The 17,434-nt window shown below is 43.5% G+C and overlaps 1 protein-coding gene across 2 annotated transcripts in view; it reads left to right on the top strand.

Moving 5' to 3' along the window:
* The window catches only part of arvcfb (ARVCF delta catenin family member b), a 99,887-nt gene that overhangs the window by 30,717 nt on the left and 51,736 nt on the right, over nucleotides 1-17,434 (top strand). For both annotated transcript variants that reach the window (XM_034542477.1, XM_034542478.1), the window contains exons 3-4: nucleotides 5,102-5,742; nucleotides 12,133-12,638. In XM_034542477.1, coding sequence (XP_034398368.1) covers nucleotides 5,102-5,742; nucleotides 12,133-12,638 — 1,147 coding nt within the window. The remainder of the gene's footprint in view (nucleotides 1-5,101; nucleotides 5,743-12,132; nucleotides 12,639-17,434) is intronic.

Below are 17,434 nucleotides of genomic sequence, written 5' to 3'. Positions count from 1 at the left end.
TACTTCTCAGTTCACTGCTTGTTGCTTCCACCTTCTGGGATGAGACCCGGTCTCTCTTTTTTTGTTATTTCTTTTGCATGCTCTTCTGTCTTTCTCTCTTTTAAATTCTGTCTGACAACATCCCCAAAATGTAATCTCTGAGCCAGAAATCTCCAAACTTTACCGTTTCGATTTTTTTGGGTTGTTGACAGTATTTCTTTTGATTTATGGAGTGATATAAATGGAGATTCAAAATCTTCTGTAAAAACCTTTGACGCTAACATATGAACAGAATGAAACAAAAATATGAAACTTCCATTATGAAGTGTTCAGAGATCTGTTCTGGAAATGCATGCAAAGTAGCATATGCCTCATTTGCATATTTAAAAATACAATAAAAAATGAAGTTCTATGAAGTAATCTACTAGGGAATTTTCATGGCTATATTTGATAGTTCAAATGTTTACCCTATTTACGTTTGGTGTCTCGGCCTAATTGGTAACTATAATCCTGGTAAATAACACCCTTTGAATCCCAGTGTGAGGAATTAGAATTGAAATTACTTTGTACTTGTTTTTTCCCCAGATGTAGCCTTGTGATATTTTTGAATCATATGAATTAGCATTTTCTTGTACATTGACTCCCAAAAGTAATTTGCCACCACTTTGAAAACCCCAGTCCTGAAAAGATCACTTCAAGTGGCATCAGTTATCCGCAATTGCTCGCACTAGAATGTCCTCCTCGTGGTGTCAGGTTGGGTTTTTGAAGAACTTCAAGTGTGTGCGTGTTCATTGTGTTTTGGGACACAGTCTGAATTTCAATTCTATGTTTTAATTCAAGCCTCTCTGTGCGTGGAGAAGTATTCCCACCAGAATCCACGCCAAATTTCCATTTGAAAATAACACCCTAGTGGGGTTTAACATCTCTTCCTTTTTGAGACATACCTTCAAAATGAAGCTTCTATTGCAACATTTTGCTTGGGATTTGGTTGTAAACGTAGGCAGAGTCAACTGCTGCTGCTGCTGCTGTGAGCTTCAAGTGGAATGGAGAGCGCTGTGTTGAGCTCCTACTCTGGGGACTGTGAAACTGTAATTAAAAAGCCTGGTCTAATCCCTCATCAGGGAGGGCCCATTGCCCTCCAGCCTGTTTACTGCGAGGGGATTGGCCACACACACTCACTCACACCCACATTATTGTATGCATTCATACGCAGACCTTTATATGCGATAACACACACAAGCATGTGCAGTAAAACATCACACTAACCAAGGGCTTTGCTGCTGAGGAAGGGAAGAGGAAGGACACCTCCTTTAAAGAGGCCGCCACCCTGTCGGGAGGAAGGGATCGGGCGCTTTCTGGGAGTCACTTTGAGGAGAAAAGCAGATTAATGTTCAGGATGAACTTCTGGAAGCCAACGTCTCTGTGGAGGCAAATGGATCTAGACCCAGCCGAGAGTTTACCCAATGAAACATCCACTCGTCTTCCTCGCTCCGTGCTGTCCTCTCTGCATTCCCTCTCTCTCTCTCTCTCTCTCGCTGCCCTTCATGTGTTGTTTTTTTACCCTCTCTCCTTTTCTATCCCTCCCGTCATCTCCTAGCAACTCACAGTTTTATTTACGTTTATTTATTTTTGTATCTGTACTTTTGAACCAAAGTTGTGCCATACCGTCTAATGCTAACACATTCCTTTCCCTTGATGGTTATCCCCCATCTCACTGCTGGAAGATGAAACACGGAAGCTTCTCCCATCTTCCTGATTTGCAGGCAAAAAAGTTTTTCCTGTGGTGGACCTGTGTCTAGCTGTTTTAGTGTCAGCAATATTACTAGTTAGAACACTGAGAAAGATAGAGAAAATGTGGCTCATAAGATGGAGCTTCTGTATTTGTCGGCAAAAAGAGGGTGGAAATTCAGTTAATGCAGGGTTTTTAATATACAATCGGAGAACAAACATAAACAGCCTTTCAATAGCAGATTAACCACTGGTTCTATTTGCATTTTCAATCAAAGTGAACTGGCCAAGTCCCTGAATGAGTCTGAGCTCAATATAATCCACGTCCGTCCTCCATTCCCAGCATGCCATGCTCTACTGCTGTCTTCCTGCTGGCAGACACTCTAAATGGAACACCAGTCATGTTGGAGGAAGAGCTCAGTTGGGCCAATACATTCAGCATTCCTCCTTTCCTCTGGATATGAGCTAATGAGACTTGAGACAGACCACACAAACAAATATAATCACTTTCACTACTCTGCTCACACTGGGGAGTCGACCTTGAGTAGGTTGGAGTTATTTTATCTGGTACAGCTGTTGTGAAAATTGAGGTGCCACTGTTGAAGAGAACAAAATAAACAACAGACAGGTTTTCTAATCATAGTGCATTACTTTCTGTTATTTCTGACAGACTCTCTTGACTTTAGTAAGCTGTCCTTATAGTAATAACTGGAGCGCAGGACACACTCTTCCCCCTCAGAACGTATACCTTCAAAGTCTGTGGCACTGTGTCATGTTTGAGCCACAGCGCTAAAACAACAGGTAATGAAATCTATTGCGGATTACTGATGGCTCTACCCACCCGTGGTCCCAACAACCACCCGCTGCACCTTCCACCTACTGATGGTGACGGACAACTTGTTAGTGGAGTCCAGGCCTGCCACCCGGACCTCCATCTTGACCCCAACTCCGTCAGGAAAAAAACCCAGTAAAGGATGCTGAACCCTGCGTGATGTTTGCTGTTTTCTCCCCATCCTCGCCCGTCTCCCTGTTCCTTTAATATCATGTTTTTTAAAGGCCCGCATTTAGTCACTATTGACCTTCTAGCATTGCAGAGAAACAAACTATTTCCACTTCCGTCATCCTTGCAAATGCTCTTTAGATTTGGCGGACGTCACTATAACAGACATCTCAAACATCTGAGTGACCACTCCATCTTCTCCCAGTATCCCTCGGGCCACCATGTCAATTTAAACTCTCAATAAAGTGAATGCAGAGGTTGTGAAACCTCTTACAGAGCTATAAAGTGGACAGTTCGATGCCGGCTGCCTTTCCCTCAATTTTTAACATTTCAAACACCTTTCAGTAGGACGTTGCCTTTACACATACAAATCTGTAGTATTTCTACATGTGCACATGCTCACAAATATTCACACTCGCCACCATTTTAGCAAGTCTCTTTTAGCCCTGTTTACCCCGCTCCAGCATATTTCAGATGCCCCTTTTGAAAAGCAGGTCCCTCGCCTCCCCTCACTTCCCCTTAACGCCTTGTGAACTTGAGCATACATCAAAGAGTGTTAGAAAACTGTGTGATGGCTCCTTTTGCAGCACTTGCAAATCGCCTAAAAAGCTGTGTTGGTACAAGGCTGCCGGGCATGTCAAGGCTGGGAAGCGTTAGCATTCACTGTGCTCTCCTCTCAGCTCTGACAGAATAGGAGGGAATGAAATATGTTGATAAATAAAGTGTTATCAGACAGGAAGGAAAGCATTCTGACATTATTCTCTGACTAGAAGGAACATCAATAAAGCTCACCAAAACAATTCAAAATGTTATTTAATAAATCAATCATATAATACGTAATCGCTTCCATGGTATATGACATTTAGCCCCTGTATTCCCCTTGTGGCCCAGAGTTAGCATTAAGACCCATGCTCTGAACACCAGAACAGCCAGTATGGGTTCTTAACTGGACGAACAGGATGAAAGCAAGCTCATTATTCCAAGGTCACACATGTGTAGCTAATGTGAATCAAGCAAATTAGCTCTTTATTTGTAAGTAGCGCAAAGCCAAGGCAAAATGGCATCAGAAACAAACATAAATGACTCAGTAATTACTCTGAACATGGAAATGAACTGTGGCGTTCCTGAAATAGTCTTTGTTATGTTGCTCACAATTGGGGTGTAGGCCACTGAAGATTTCTACTTGTTTCAAGTAAGTTAATGAGGACGCCGTGTTGAACAACAGAGAGGCTGTTTGTGCTTTTGCACCTCTGTCGCGACGGTTAACACTCCATTGTGGTTTCTTGATATTGTTACATGCCTTTGCTCGCTCCTGATTACAATCTAAATTGTAGCATTGATTGGAAAATAAAGAAAGCACATTACAATTTAGAGTGCTGGTGTCAAAAATTAAAGGCATCAGATTTTTTTTCTTCTTCTTAATTTCCCCGAGAAAATATGTACGGCGGTCTCCGCTCGTCAGGTGGGAAAAGAACCTCTCTGCGACACCTTGTCGGGCACACATTGCATCAGACCTGCACCCCTGCGGATGCCGATTTAATTTTCATCAATCTTATTAATTTTGAAGATGAATTTATAGCCGTGGACAAAATAGCCAATTATCGTCCACAGCAGAATTCACTGGGCAGCAAATTGGTTTCTGTATGTGCGGAGAGCCCAGGGAGTGGAGTAGCTGTCTGTAAGACTCTGCTGTCTCTGAGACACATACAGGATGAAGTGAGCGATAGATGCATGCAGGTCTGGTTGTCACAGTGGGATGCTCCCCTGTTCTCGTGGGGACACAAAGGATTCAAGGTCCAGTAGAGCTGTAGCGCTTCAAGATGGCTTTGTTACAGCACAATCCAGGAGACTCGGTGGACTGAGACCGCTACTGTGGAAGTACAATATTTCGGGTTTATATTTCATGTTTAATGTGGACTGATTCTTCTTCACTTCATAATTCAAGGCAACACAAATTGATGACACAGTTTACAGAAAAATAGTCCCAATCAAATTCAGCATTTACAAAAGCCTAAATACTTTGGTTGTCACCAACCCATAATTTTATGAAACATAATTATATGACATTTTAATGCACCACAATGAAAATCGCACCATCCAAATATTGATTGAATTAACACACATTGATTTTTCCTCTGCATTACATTTGACATACATGTTTTAATGTGGACAACAAGACTCACAGTTTGCATTTATTTGTCCACGTATCCAGTTTATTCGTCTGCCTCTTTCCCTGCGTGACATTCTAACACGGTGTCCTAATTGAACAGCTGTCGAGGCCGGTCTTTGTTTAGCGGAGAGCATGGTTTGCTGCATTTGTGCAGCCTGAAATGAGCAGCATTCTGTCATGCAGATGCCACAGTGTCTGACGAGTGCATCTGTTCCCCTCTGTAGGTGACCAAGATGGTGAAGACGGTGACCACGCGGACGGTGCGTCAGGTGCCCCTGGGGCCCGATGGCTTGCCCCTGCCTGAAGGCTCATCCCCACTCGGCAGCTACACCGACTCCATCGACCGACGCTACATGAAGAACGGAAGTGACCGCTTCATCACCCCTCAAGCAACCTCCACCCTGACGCGCTCCTACAACAACTCTTACAACGATTCATATGGAGAGACACCCGAGAGCCAGTACGTTCGGCACTACGGCCTGCACGATGGCTACGTCGATTTGACTGACAACTACGGCAGCCTGTCACGTGGTGTCAACTTCCGGCCGCCGCGCTACCCCTATCTGCCCAACACCTACCGGCCGGAGAACAGCTACACGCTGCCTATTCGCAAGGATGACTACGGCCATGTGGCCCAGCCCCAGGTGCCTATGGGGAACAGCACAGTGGATCTGAACCGCTCGCAGCCCGAGCGCTTCCAGCCCGAGCCATACGGCCTGGAGGATGATCGCCGCAGCTTGGGCCCTGAAGAGGAGGAGCCATATGAGCTGGAGCCCGACTATTCCACCGCCAACCGCCGCACCCTGCAGGGGGCAAACCGGGGTCGCACCCACAGGGAACCTCTTCGTGATATGCCCCGAGTCAGGTGAGGATAAATGCAAAAATCTTACCAGAGCAAAGGTTTGCTTTTAAGCAGGAACACATGGTCTGCTATTCTACCTCGGAGAAAAGATATTACACAGATTAATCTGCATAAAAGTTATTTTTATACACCAGTACCTGCTGCTTATACTTAAGAACCGATCAGATTGTGTCGCAGGATTCAGCCTACTGACAGGAGATAATGGTTTTGGGAAGATGTGCAAGTTCATACAGTTTACATGTTATTTTTTCTTCAATGGACTGTGAGTTCTTATGCACAAGCGCAGACTTTGCCTCGATATGAGAGGAGATCGTCCTGTTAAGATGAGAGAGAATATAGAATACTTGTCTTGCTCTCGCCATGAAAACGATTACACTACACTGAGCGCAAGTAAACAGATGTCTCTTCTCCTTGAGTAACTTGCTTGAGAAAGGAAGCGAGGAAAAACAAGTCTTTTCCTGCAAAAGGATAGTAAACAAGTGTTTGTGTCAGAGTTAAAGAGGCGAATGATTTGAGACGTGAGGAGGATAGAGGGTATGGAGGGAGAGAATGGGAGGCTTTTGTCAGTTATCTCTCAAAGCCTGTTTTGTGCCACCTTTGTTGAGATGAGTATAACCCCTGGCTCCAGAAAAAAACTTGTTCGCCTCTAACAATAAGATCCCAAAATGGACTCTTGTCTCCTAATAGTGTCCAATCATTTCATTGCTGCCTAAAGGGAGACTTGGGAAAAAAATGTCCACCCTGGAGTAAATTGAAGCAGGGATTTGAAGTTGAGCTGTTGATGAAAGCAGAAGGATGTTTTTAAAGGTGCAAAATCCGAGATTGGGAGCATCTCGGTTGCCTCTCAATGGCTCAACAAGTCGACGGTGAGCCAGCAGCTCATACAGAGCTCACAGTGTTTACCTGAGGGGGAATCGGAGGGCGCGTACTACGCTGCTGGAGCGCCGCTGTCGGTCGGGATGCCGTTTATCAGCTGTAACTGCTGTTTGAGCACTACAGACTGGCGGTCATGAGCTTACCAGTGGGGCACGCTCACATGCAATAAAAAAGCTTGGATAACAACACACGCAGAGGGAGAGCGACTGCACTCGGGACATTTCTGTCAATCTCGGAGCAAAAGGTTTGTGTGTGTGTGTGTGTGTGTGTGCTTGAGGTCACGGTCAAAGGTCACAGTCTATCCAAATCTGCTGGCTTCATGACAGCGCCTAGGTTTTGCGTTTTGGCCCCTCTTAATTAAGGTTATGTACACAGTCATGCGTTTACAGTAATCTGGGTTTAAAGGCACCTAGATTGATGTGCATGTGGAGAAAAGCAGATGCCTAATCTGATTCTGTCTTTACACATTTTGACTTGGCTCTGACACACACACACACACACACACACACACACACACACACACACACACACGCTAACGCTCAATAAAAATCCACATTTTCAGAAAATGATTCACTCCCCCACTGCCTAGTGAGAGGCGCTTGCTGTGACAGGCAATTTGTAGCCTGCCTTACATGTGTCACAACATTGCCCAACAGCCACATACACCCCTTCAGACACACACACACAGACATGCACACACTAACAGCCGCTAACATGAATGCATAAACACAAACACATATCTGAACAGGAAATAAATCCCAAATATTTCCGTCTATCTTCTCTACCTCTGCACTCAAATCAGTTAGCATCAAAACATCTGCATAATGTAAGCATTTTTTTTCCACTGATCCCTCGCAGAGTTCCCAGGCTCTCCTGTGCACTCAAACCACGATTACTATACTTCCAAGAAGGGAGCAGCGACTCCAAAGTGCTGTAATGAATCTGGGAATTAAATCGGTTTAATTAAAGCGTATCATTGTATTGCAAGCCCTCAATTATGCTCCCAACAGAGAATGAAGACGTTTAGGGCCAAAACGTCTTCCTGCATCGGCGGCAAACACTCATTTTGTCACTTCTGCCAAGTGCATCATGTGTCAGGAATGAATATGTATCATTTTGTGATGGAGTTTTTTAGATGTGTGAGCATGCATCATTCTTGGATTTTAGTGTCAACATAGCTAATGTAAACTAATGTATATCTCTAATGCAGAGGCTTCCATACATATCTTTTGGTCACAATTTCTGAATATATGTACTGATGTTAGTGTCTTTCAATGTCACTTGGATCTTTTCATCTTGCTGTACAGTTTTTACATGCTGTTAATATACAGCAGTTATTATGTATCTCAGATTTTTCCTTTATTGCTGTCTGTAATGGGGTATAGTGCAAATAATTAAATAATCAGAGTGAAGAGGTAGTGTTTCAAGGTCCTCGTCTGTAACTCTTTACCACTGTGTTACCAGACAAACCTTTCAACTTAATCTGTTGAACGGCTTGATAAAGATGGCAGGATTTGATTAAGTAAGTAGATAGCTGTCCTTGTTTTCTATTTAGAAAGAATGATCCATTAAACTGCACGGGAATACATGCTGATATGATGTAGACTGCTCTGTTTTTTAGTGTTGTTTCTGCAGGTCTTTTACAAAAATATGTAATTGGTCAGCATTCATTTGTAAAATTACTTTAAAAAGTGTGACATCAAAAAGGGTGTTATTCACTGTAACAGTATAATGGTGCCTTGCTCAGAGGTAGCAGGAATGAAGCTTGTGGAGGGAGGGAAGGTCATCTCTTTTTACTTTATTCCTGCTCAGGCTTTGCAGATCATGAACATGTCTGTGCCCCCCCCTCCCACTGTCTGAATGTGAGTGCAACTTACTCCCTTTTCACCAATCCCAACCCATCATCTGTGTGTGTGTGTGTGTGTGTGTGTTCTCATGCCAGCGTGATTAATAGCTGCTTTTGAACTCTGCTAGACTACAGGGGCGTCTTTAAGCTAATCTCTAATGGCTCATCTCTCCTTGGGCGACCTGCTCCACTGCACCTGCCCACCTGCATTCAGGGGTCACTACACACACACACACACACACACACACACACACTTAGATATATAAACACACACATCAGTACTCACATTTTCTCAACCCTTAATTGCGAGAGGGTGGGTCTCATTCTATTCCAGTGGTGTCTTGTGGAAGTGATCTGGCTTCGCTCTTCATACCTAATCCCATCAAGAGACTTTCACTGGGAGCCAAGGAGTGTGTTTAATAAAAACACATCCCCTCTGTCATGTGTGAGGTGTCTCAGAAGCATCCCCTAAAATGACTAAATTATAGAAGAAACCTCTCCCCTAATTGAATGAAAACAAACCGTGGCGGCAGTGGATAATGCCGTTGAAAAGTGCCCGAGAAATTAGAAAGTGGCGAGACATGAACTCTCAAGCTTTGCTGTTTATATTCTCTCTTCTTTCTTCTGTGTACTTATAAAATTAATACATAAATAAAATAAACCTTACTTACTTCTTGTGCATCATTAAAAATCAATTATTGACAATAATTCAAAATGAGCTGTATGCTTGTCAGTCATTAACGCCACAGAACAGTAATGTGTACATATGTGATGCACACATCTTACTGTGTCTAATCCTTCTCAGTTGGCCTCTTTTCAAGGGCCTGCAGTAGAAGAGGGTCAGACACGGCCGTGATTGAAGGATGATGAAAATAATTGACGAAAGATGAAGGGACGGAAGAATAGCTATGTGACAAAGTCAGGATGAATAAAACGAGTGAAAAAAAAGTTCTCCGACATGCATACATCTCGTGTCTAACTGCATCTGTTTATCTTTTCTTCTACTTTTTGTGTGTTTGAGCAAAACAAGCGCACACAGATGCACAGAAAATAGCCCGGACATTTAGCAGCTCGATTAACAAGAGCAGAGTGATCTGCTGTAATCATGCTTGGAGCATCGCGTCTGGCGACGGAGAGCCCTTTCACATCCTGTGAATACACCCCTCCCTGTACACACAATGGCGCCAATTTAAATGCAAATCCTGACATTCCCATCACTCAGCTGCACGACAAAACGCTTCACCAAAAGCCCCCGCTGCATCGGTCCAGATCTAAATGAGCCACGATCTGCACAACTGTACATCTCGTCTGTGTGTTGAAGTGTGTCTGTGAGAGAAAGTGAGCGGGGGACAGAGTGTGACAGATAATGAGAGAGACAGTCAAAGAGAGAGAGAGCAATATTGTGCATGAGAGAGACGGTGGTTATGTATTCATCTCTATGCGAAGGCGATGATGCTGAGATTGTGTACTGCCCTTTCTTTAGGAGGGTTATTCCTGCCGCCTCGCCTTGTCATGTCCAATATCCCGCAGCAATCGAGAGCTGGTTGATGGCCTGCGAGCGTGGTAGTGTGTGTTTGTATCTCGTGTGCACAAGGAAGCATTTAGGAACCACCAGCACGTGCAAACATGCTCGCAAATGTCCATATTTTTTCCATGCAGACTGTCATGCGGATCAGTGCTGTCGCCAAACCTCAGAGCCGCAGTCCAAATGATGTGCTGTAATGAGGCTTGTTTGGCCCCTCCCTTTTATACGGTGCTGCCTATAGAGGTTTGTGGCTCTCCAACATTTTCCACAAAGCTGGAAAAAACTAGTTTCAAAAGTCAAATGATACACCAGATCCAATATAGGTTAGGTAAATGTTTTCATCATGAGGAACACCTGCGTGTAGAGACACGAGACCCCCAGAGTCACAGCTGTTCTTGACATGTGCAAAGTTTGCTGTTCAGAGCCGGGGTTCTTTGTACTATTTGGACACGGCGCTGTATTCAACTGCGGTGGTGCATCACTCCATCTCTATTAATCCTCTTTCCGTCCATCTGAATAGTGGTTTTAGTATCTCGTTACAGGACTTTTTCTCCTAGTTCATTTTGTATTGATTTCCCTGGCAGTACAATGCCCAAAGTTGTGCCATTAAAGCTAATATGTTTCTGCAAGGTTTGTGTAAAAGAATAATCAAAAGAGGAATACACCAGAGCTGAGGAAAGCCCCCCCAACCCCTTCATGTCTGAGAATAACTTTAAAAACAGCTAATTAACATAAAACTCATTAAAATTACAGCTCGGTCTGGAATTCCCTGCCAACCGCCGGCGTTGGCCACCATTTTGTTGCACCACCGACCACCATACTTCAAAGATGGTGAGAGGAGACCGGCTGAATTATGTAACGAAGATAAACAAGTTTCGAACTGTGGTGTGGGAGGGTGGGGGGGATGATAAAGGCTGTGCACAAGTACACAACGCTAATTAAATTCCTCTCTCCATTTCATAACTTCCCCCACCAAATATTCCACCATCCTTTTTACAACTCAGTGGTACAAACGAATTTCTGTTGATCAAGTTTCAGAAAATATTGTTTGCAACTTTTCTGCCCGTGTAAAATGTGCCTCTCCTGACTCCATCCTCGAGGCTGGCCCTGAAAGTGAAAACTTGTTGCTATGATTAAAGAGTCTGAACTAAAATAAGTAGCCTGCCACTGTCACAAGTAGCAACAAATTGTCCGCCATTGGAAATGAGCGGCATTTTTTTTTCGGCAATAGCTCGAAAGAGTTTTGATGAAGATGCCGTTAGAGTAAATAACCCAAGAGAACAGGGTGTATATCATAAACTCAAAGATTTATTGACGAGCACCCTCTGCGAACCCACAAAAAGCTATTTCCTTCTTCCTCCCCCAGAGAACTGCACTTATTGGCTTCACTGAAAATAATCAAGCTCGTTGCAGTTCCCAGCCCTAACGCTAGTGATGACAATGAGGCTAATGCTAGCAGAGAGGGGCCAGAGAGATGATCATTGACATTTTAGCAACTGCATACTAGTGTTGAGCTCTTTGATCCGAGGGAGCCCTGGGGTACTCATAGGCCTTCCTGTGGGGACAGCGCAGCTCTTTGCTGTGTTCCCTGTGGGAAGAGACATCAAACCTCTACTCTCTACGCTGGCTTTCCTAAGAAAAAATAAGAAATCTTCACAAGACTTTCTTTCAAAGCTTTTACTTTGGTGTTGCCTTTGTCTCTGTTCCTTTGTGAACTGCCTGGTTTTTCTTTGTGCAGTCTTTTCCTGTCTCTCAATCACTCCCTCTAAGACTTTATGTTTGTTGATGTTTGACATGTTTGCTGCTGCCACCTGACAGAGAGGAATAATAAGCGGAATGTTGCTTATCGTATCACTGTTATTGTAGGGAATTGCCAATAACAGATCCAAAGCACAGATCGCAATGTGTCCCCCTCACTCTCTTTTTTTTACCCTCCATCGCCCACAACTTCTCTCCTCTCACTCACCCTGTCTTCTGCTTTCCCTTTTCTCCTCATTAATCTCCGACTCTCACCTCAGTTGGCTTCTCTCAAAGTATTTTCCCCCGGCTGTCTAATTCCTCTCCCAGACATATCTGTCCGAATCGCCTTCGCTTTACCTCGTCCATATCCCTTGTGCTCACTGACCTCTCCTCTTTCATGTTTCAGAGGGTACCCAGATGAAGCCATCGAGGCCGAGCTTATCGATGAGCGCCACCCCTACATCCATGGCATTTATTCAGCGCCGCTGGCCCAGCCGGAGAGGGGGAGCATGGCCAGTCTGGACCGCATGGGTGGCCGACGCTCACCGTCCATTGACAGCATCCGCAAGGACCCGCGCTGGCGTGACCCAGACCTCCCCGAGGTCATCGCCATGCTGGGCCACCCCATTGACCCCGTCAAGTCCAACGCCGCCGCCTACCTGCAGCACCTGTGCTACGAAAATGACAAGATTAAAAAGGATGTGCGTCAGCTGAAGGGGATTCCTGTTCTGGTGGGGCTTCTGGACCACCCCAAATCAGAAGTCCACCGCAAGGCTTGCGGTGCCTTGCGCAACATCTCCTACGGCAAGGACAATGACAACAAGGTGGCCATCAAGATCTGTGACGGCATCCCGGCCCTCGTCCGCCTGCTGAGGAAGACCAATGACATGGAGGTTCGAGAGCTCATCACCGGTAAGAGCAATCATTTCCATTATAAACTCTCAAAATAATGTGATACGGCTCATTCAAAATTACACAAAAACATGATCCTTATTACATTGTTAATCAATAAAGTCGTTTTATAGAAGTACCTGGTCATCGGGCAGCAAAACCATTTATTTAAATGTGTGATCGATTATTCTTTATGAAAAGTGAAGTGAAAAATAACCAAAGCAGATGGTCGTCTCCACTTTACTCCGGATCACCACATTAAAGAAACATGTTCTGAATGTAGCAGGAACAAAAGCACTTTGGGAAATGAAATTGTCCAGGAGAGTTGCACTGGAAGGCATGGTTGGGCAATTGTTATTCTTTACTGTCTGGGAAGGATGTCGTGGGGATATTATGATATCATGTTTTAGTTTTACACACAGTTAGGTGTCATTCAGATATTTATGTATGTAAGTTTGCCTACATTTTCCATCTTTTGTCTTGACCACATCACCCATATTTTTTGAAATAAAGTGCCATGGATACGTTTGATTGCATTTCACAAGTCAGACATAATTTACCGATGCCATGTCATAGGTAAAGATTATTATGTCATGAACAAACCGCCTGCTTTGCACTGTTGCAGCCAAGGCTGCTGGCTGTCTCCTCCACTAACTGTAGGATTCCTCTTTCTGTCTGCCTAATTAGTCTTGACTCTCTTTCATTTAAAGTAAGTATAAAGTGCTGCTTTGAAGCCTTTTAAGTTGATATGATAGTACCTTAGTATGCCAGTCCTCTCCAATCACTGGCTGCATACTGCAACTATATATTATGTCTGGGAATATACAGAGTCGGCTGCCATAATCCCATACTCGGCATAATAATGCTAGGCTGAGTCATATTATATTAATGAGAATGTTTTTTTTTTGTGGGTTTTCCACATTTTTTCTCATCTCCCACCATTTACATTATATGATTAATTTGTGCCCCGGCATCCCATATGGAAAGATACAATTCTTGCTGAATTAGCATTGGATTGCAAAACTCCCCATATACTAGTGAGGGTAGATAACATTGCTGCAATTCAAAGCTGTAATTAGTCATTCTTTTAATTCTCGTGAGGACACATTTTGTGTAAATTGTCTTGGAGATGGCTCTTTTTACCACTTGTAACAAATGTTAATGAGCTAATTAGTCGTCATGTTGTAGAGCAATTTAATTTCAATGAAGGATCACGAGGATCACCGTTATAGACAAAACATTGTGATATTTGATTACTTTAAACGTATTGCACTGTACTGTACGCACAAAGAGACCTAAAGTGGAAAGGTTTCTCCATAGAGAAGTCGATGAACATTGATTAAGGAAAAGCCATTTGCTGCATTGTGTCATAAAATATGTTTTAATGCCTTTTAAGAGAAGCTATTGATTCAAATGCCATGATGGGGTTTCTTCTCCTTGACCTGGTAAATGTCAACGGGGGACTATAGTGGTGTGTGTGTCTTTCCAAGGGCTCAACTAATCCCCAACATGATTGGTTTGACCCGACACACTTTGGCTGGTATGCACGCTCTGCCATCGGAGAAGGGGCTTTTGTTTTCAGGTCACACGTATGACAAATGAGAACTACTCTAAAGTGAGATGCTTGATCTTTTTCGAAGTAGCCGCCACATGTGAAACTCAGTATATGTGCCAACCCGAGTCATAAAAGGGAGTTACTTATTAGGTCATTTTACAGTTTAGGGTAGGGAAAGTTTTGGTAGCTATCAACCGTTTCTAGCTGGATGTCATTTATCATTTGAAGATATGCAAGGCCGTGGCCCTAAAGAGTGAATTCCAATACTGACAGCTTCAATCCAGAAGTATTGACAGTGATACCAGTCATTTAAAAAAAATAACGCTTGTTGAGCTGTAGTGTTCATGCATGCATGCATGCATAAGTGTGTGTGTGTGTGAAGCTTTCCTTTGCTGTGACAGAGATGTCTCGCTGAGCGATGACTGTGCCGCAGCAGAAATGATTGCCTTTACAGCACCATGTTGCTCCCCATCGTAGCTAAAAATAACCCTGCACCACAAGACAAGGAGGACAGAATGGAGGGAGGCTTTTTTATTTTTTTCTCCTCTTTCCCTTCCTCACTCATTATGCACCCTCCTTTGCGCAATCTATTTTTTTTGTTGTAACTTCTTCATTCACTATATACACTCTGTCTCTCGATTTAGGTTTCCATCGCCAGTGCTCTGGCCCCAGTAAAAACAGGCCAGTCACAATGCAAGCTCAGCTTACAGCCTCAGCCCATGTGGCTAGAATTGGCCGTGTTTTTCTACAATTTATTATGGGTTTTAAATATAGGCCCCTTTTCTTAGTCTATGTGTTTTAAGAGTTTTCTGTTGGAGCTTGTGCTGTCCCTGTAAAACCACAGAGAGGTCTGTTTTCTGCAGGGAAACGGGTGACGTGGAAGGAACCAAGGTTTTATTTTCCAACACACAAGACAGACAGACCAGTCGTTCATATTTTTAGAGCTTTGTTCCGTTCAGAGTAATTCTATTTTTCCTCTCGGTAGGCTCTGGGCTGTTTGTGCCCTCCAGCAATTCCCTCTCTGGAAATGTAGATTATTAAGCGGATTTGTCTCCTGTTTTTCCTGCAGGAGACGTCTGAGTGCTGTAGACTGACACTCAGGCAGGTGCTTGCTGCTTTGTCGTTTGGATGGAAAATGCATACAGAGCAACTTGGCAGGCCTTAAAGCTAGAGAGATGATGTCTAGACACATGCATATGTCTCTGCCAAGATTTTGCAGGCTGAGTTTAACATAATCTATACAGCACTGTTTAGAGAGGATGTTTTGGTCTCAAGAACCTATAAACGTTATCTAAGTACATTTCAGTTTTAACACCGAAGGCCTCAGAGGACTAAAATCGTATGCATCAGATATTGTACGGATCAACACTAGAATTAATTTGGAGTTTTTTGGTTCGACACCAAACAAACCGCATGGTATCATTCATGCTCCATTTTCCTGACACTCACTGGACAACAGGACAGTTTTGGCTCAGTTTACCGGCCTCAACCCCCTATCAACATGTACACGCTGTTACATAGGACACACACGTATACATATAATGAATAGAATCTCTGAATTTCTGAGAAGGTCAACATAACTGAGGTCCCCCCAATATGATCCATGACACAACCTGCTGAATTAATCATTGGTGTTTATATGTGCTTGTGTCAGTGTGTATGTATGTATGCATATTGCACAATTCCCTTAGCCCTTCCCTTAATTAACTTCTTCCTCGGGATCAACCTCAGCACCCTCCCAAATACACATACATATCTTCTCTTTCTTTTATTTTAGTGGACGTTTACCGAAGGAGACAAGTGAGTTATCTTACTAAGGCCTCCTCCTCTTCCTCCTTCTGTAGCGCTCAGAGTGTGGTGGTTGGCATATGGGCTGAGGAGGAGAAGGACAGGAGGGAGGAGGTGAAGGAGGAGAACAGTAATAAGCATAACTAAATTAATAGCCCTGCTAGAAGAGCAACATATCTGCCAGTGGTGACTGGAAAATTGAATTAGCCTCAGCTCCAGTCCCATTCCCAGTCCAGGTCCCAGTTTCTCCAGCCCTCACATCCCTCCCATGCTTTAGGGAGAGAGGGATGTAAAAGAACGGAAAAAGAATAAAAAGAGAAACAGGCGGTAAGATTTAGTTAAAACTGAGCTCACAACTCGACTCTTTTGCTCCCCATCTTGTCATTTACATTTTAATCTAAGTGTTGTTAGGATTTGCCAAGCTCTTACAAATCAAAGCTGTCTGTTTGTGAATGATTGAAGAGGCAGTTAACAATATTCTACTTACCCTCGGGCTGGATTGGATTTAAGATAAAGGAAACAGAGGCATATCACAGGTTGATGGGAAAAGAGACTGTTTTGTTGTTGTTACATACATATCAGGTTCTTCAGAAGCCTTTCTGACACATTTTTCTCTGAGGAATAGAAGCATAGCGTAGGCAATGTATACTCGCTTTCTGTGAACTCTTTGGGGATGGTTTTGTAGCTGAATGAGTTCTGTTTACAGAAATACATCACAATATATTTGACAACTTATTTCGCATATTCTGCTCTTTTAGATGGTTTCTTTCATGATCAACTCAACCAGGCTGTTTACCCCTTTTAGAACTTTTCTCAGCAGATAAACAACATTAATAAGTCAGATAGGAATAACATTTCTAGATCTTGAAAGCAGTCGGACTTAGTTATTGAAGGTCATGGTAAAGTCGTGGACTGTTATATTATGGCCCTGCTGGGAAGCCTGACTTTATTGGATAACAAACTTGTGAGCAACGTGATAATAGAAGTTAAAATCATAATAACAAATCCATTGTAAGATCGTTAGTCCAGGTGTAAAATGAGCCCCAACCCACCTTCCTCTGACAAGCTGACAGAGGACGGCAAATAGACTAAACCTGATAGAGAGTCACCGGCCTGAAACAGAGGCGGGATGGAGATCGTCACTTCCACAGCACTCTGTCATCTTAAAGAGCGTTGTGTCTGTGGGCTGTATGCCTGTCGTCCTTGATGGATCACAGCCACCCACAAAGACAGGCCTTAGCCTCCCCTCTGGCATATGTGATCAGTGTCGAGCTGACTGAATTCACGGCATGAGCAATGTTTCAGCTGTATGTAGTACGGGAGGTGATTTGGCCCGGAGAAAGTTTGCATGGTTAGATGGTACTTTTTGCATCCAGGCTCAGGTATCTTACCTAAGTACAGAGGTATATATGATTTTGTTTATTTTTTGCAAATTGCTTTTTTGCTTGCGCACATGAAAAGTAAAAGATATATG

This window comes from Cyclopterus lumpus, chromosome 9 (assembly GCF_009769545.1).
Source record: "Cyclopterus lumpus isolate fCycLum1 chromosome 9, fCycLum1.pri, whole genome shotgun sequence".
In the NCBI taxonomy this organism is placed as follows: domain Eukaryota; kingdom Metazoa; phylum Chordata; class Actinopteri; order Perciformes; family Cyclopteridae; genus Cyclopterus; species Cyclopterus lumpus.
The sequence above is the reverse complement of the archived record's forward strand: the minus strand, read 5'-3'. Positions and strand labels throughout refer to the sequence as shown.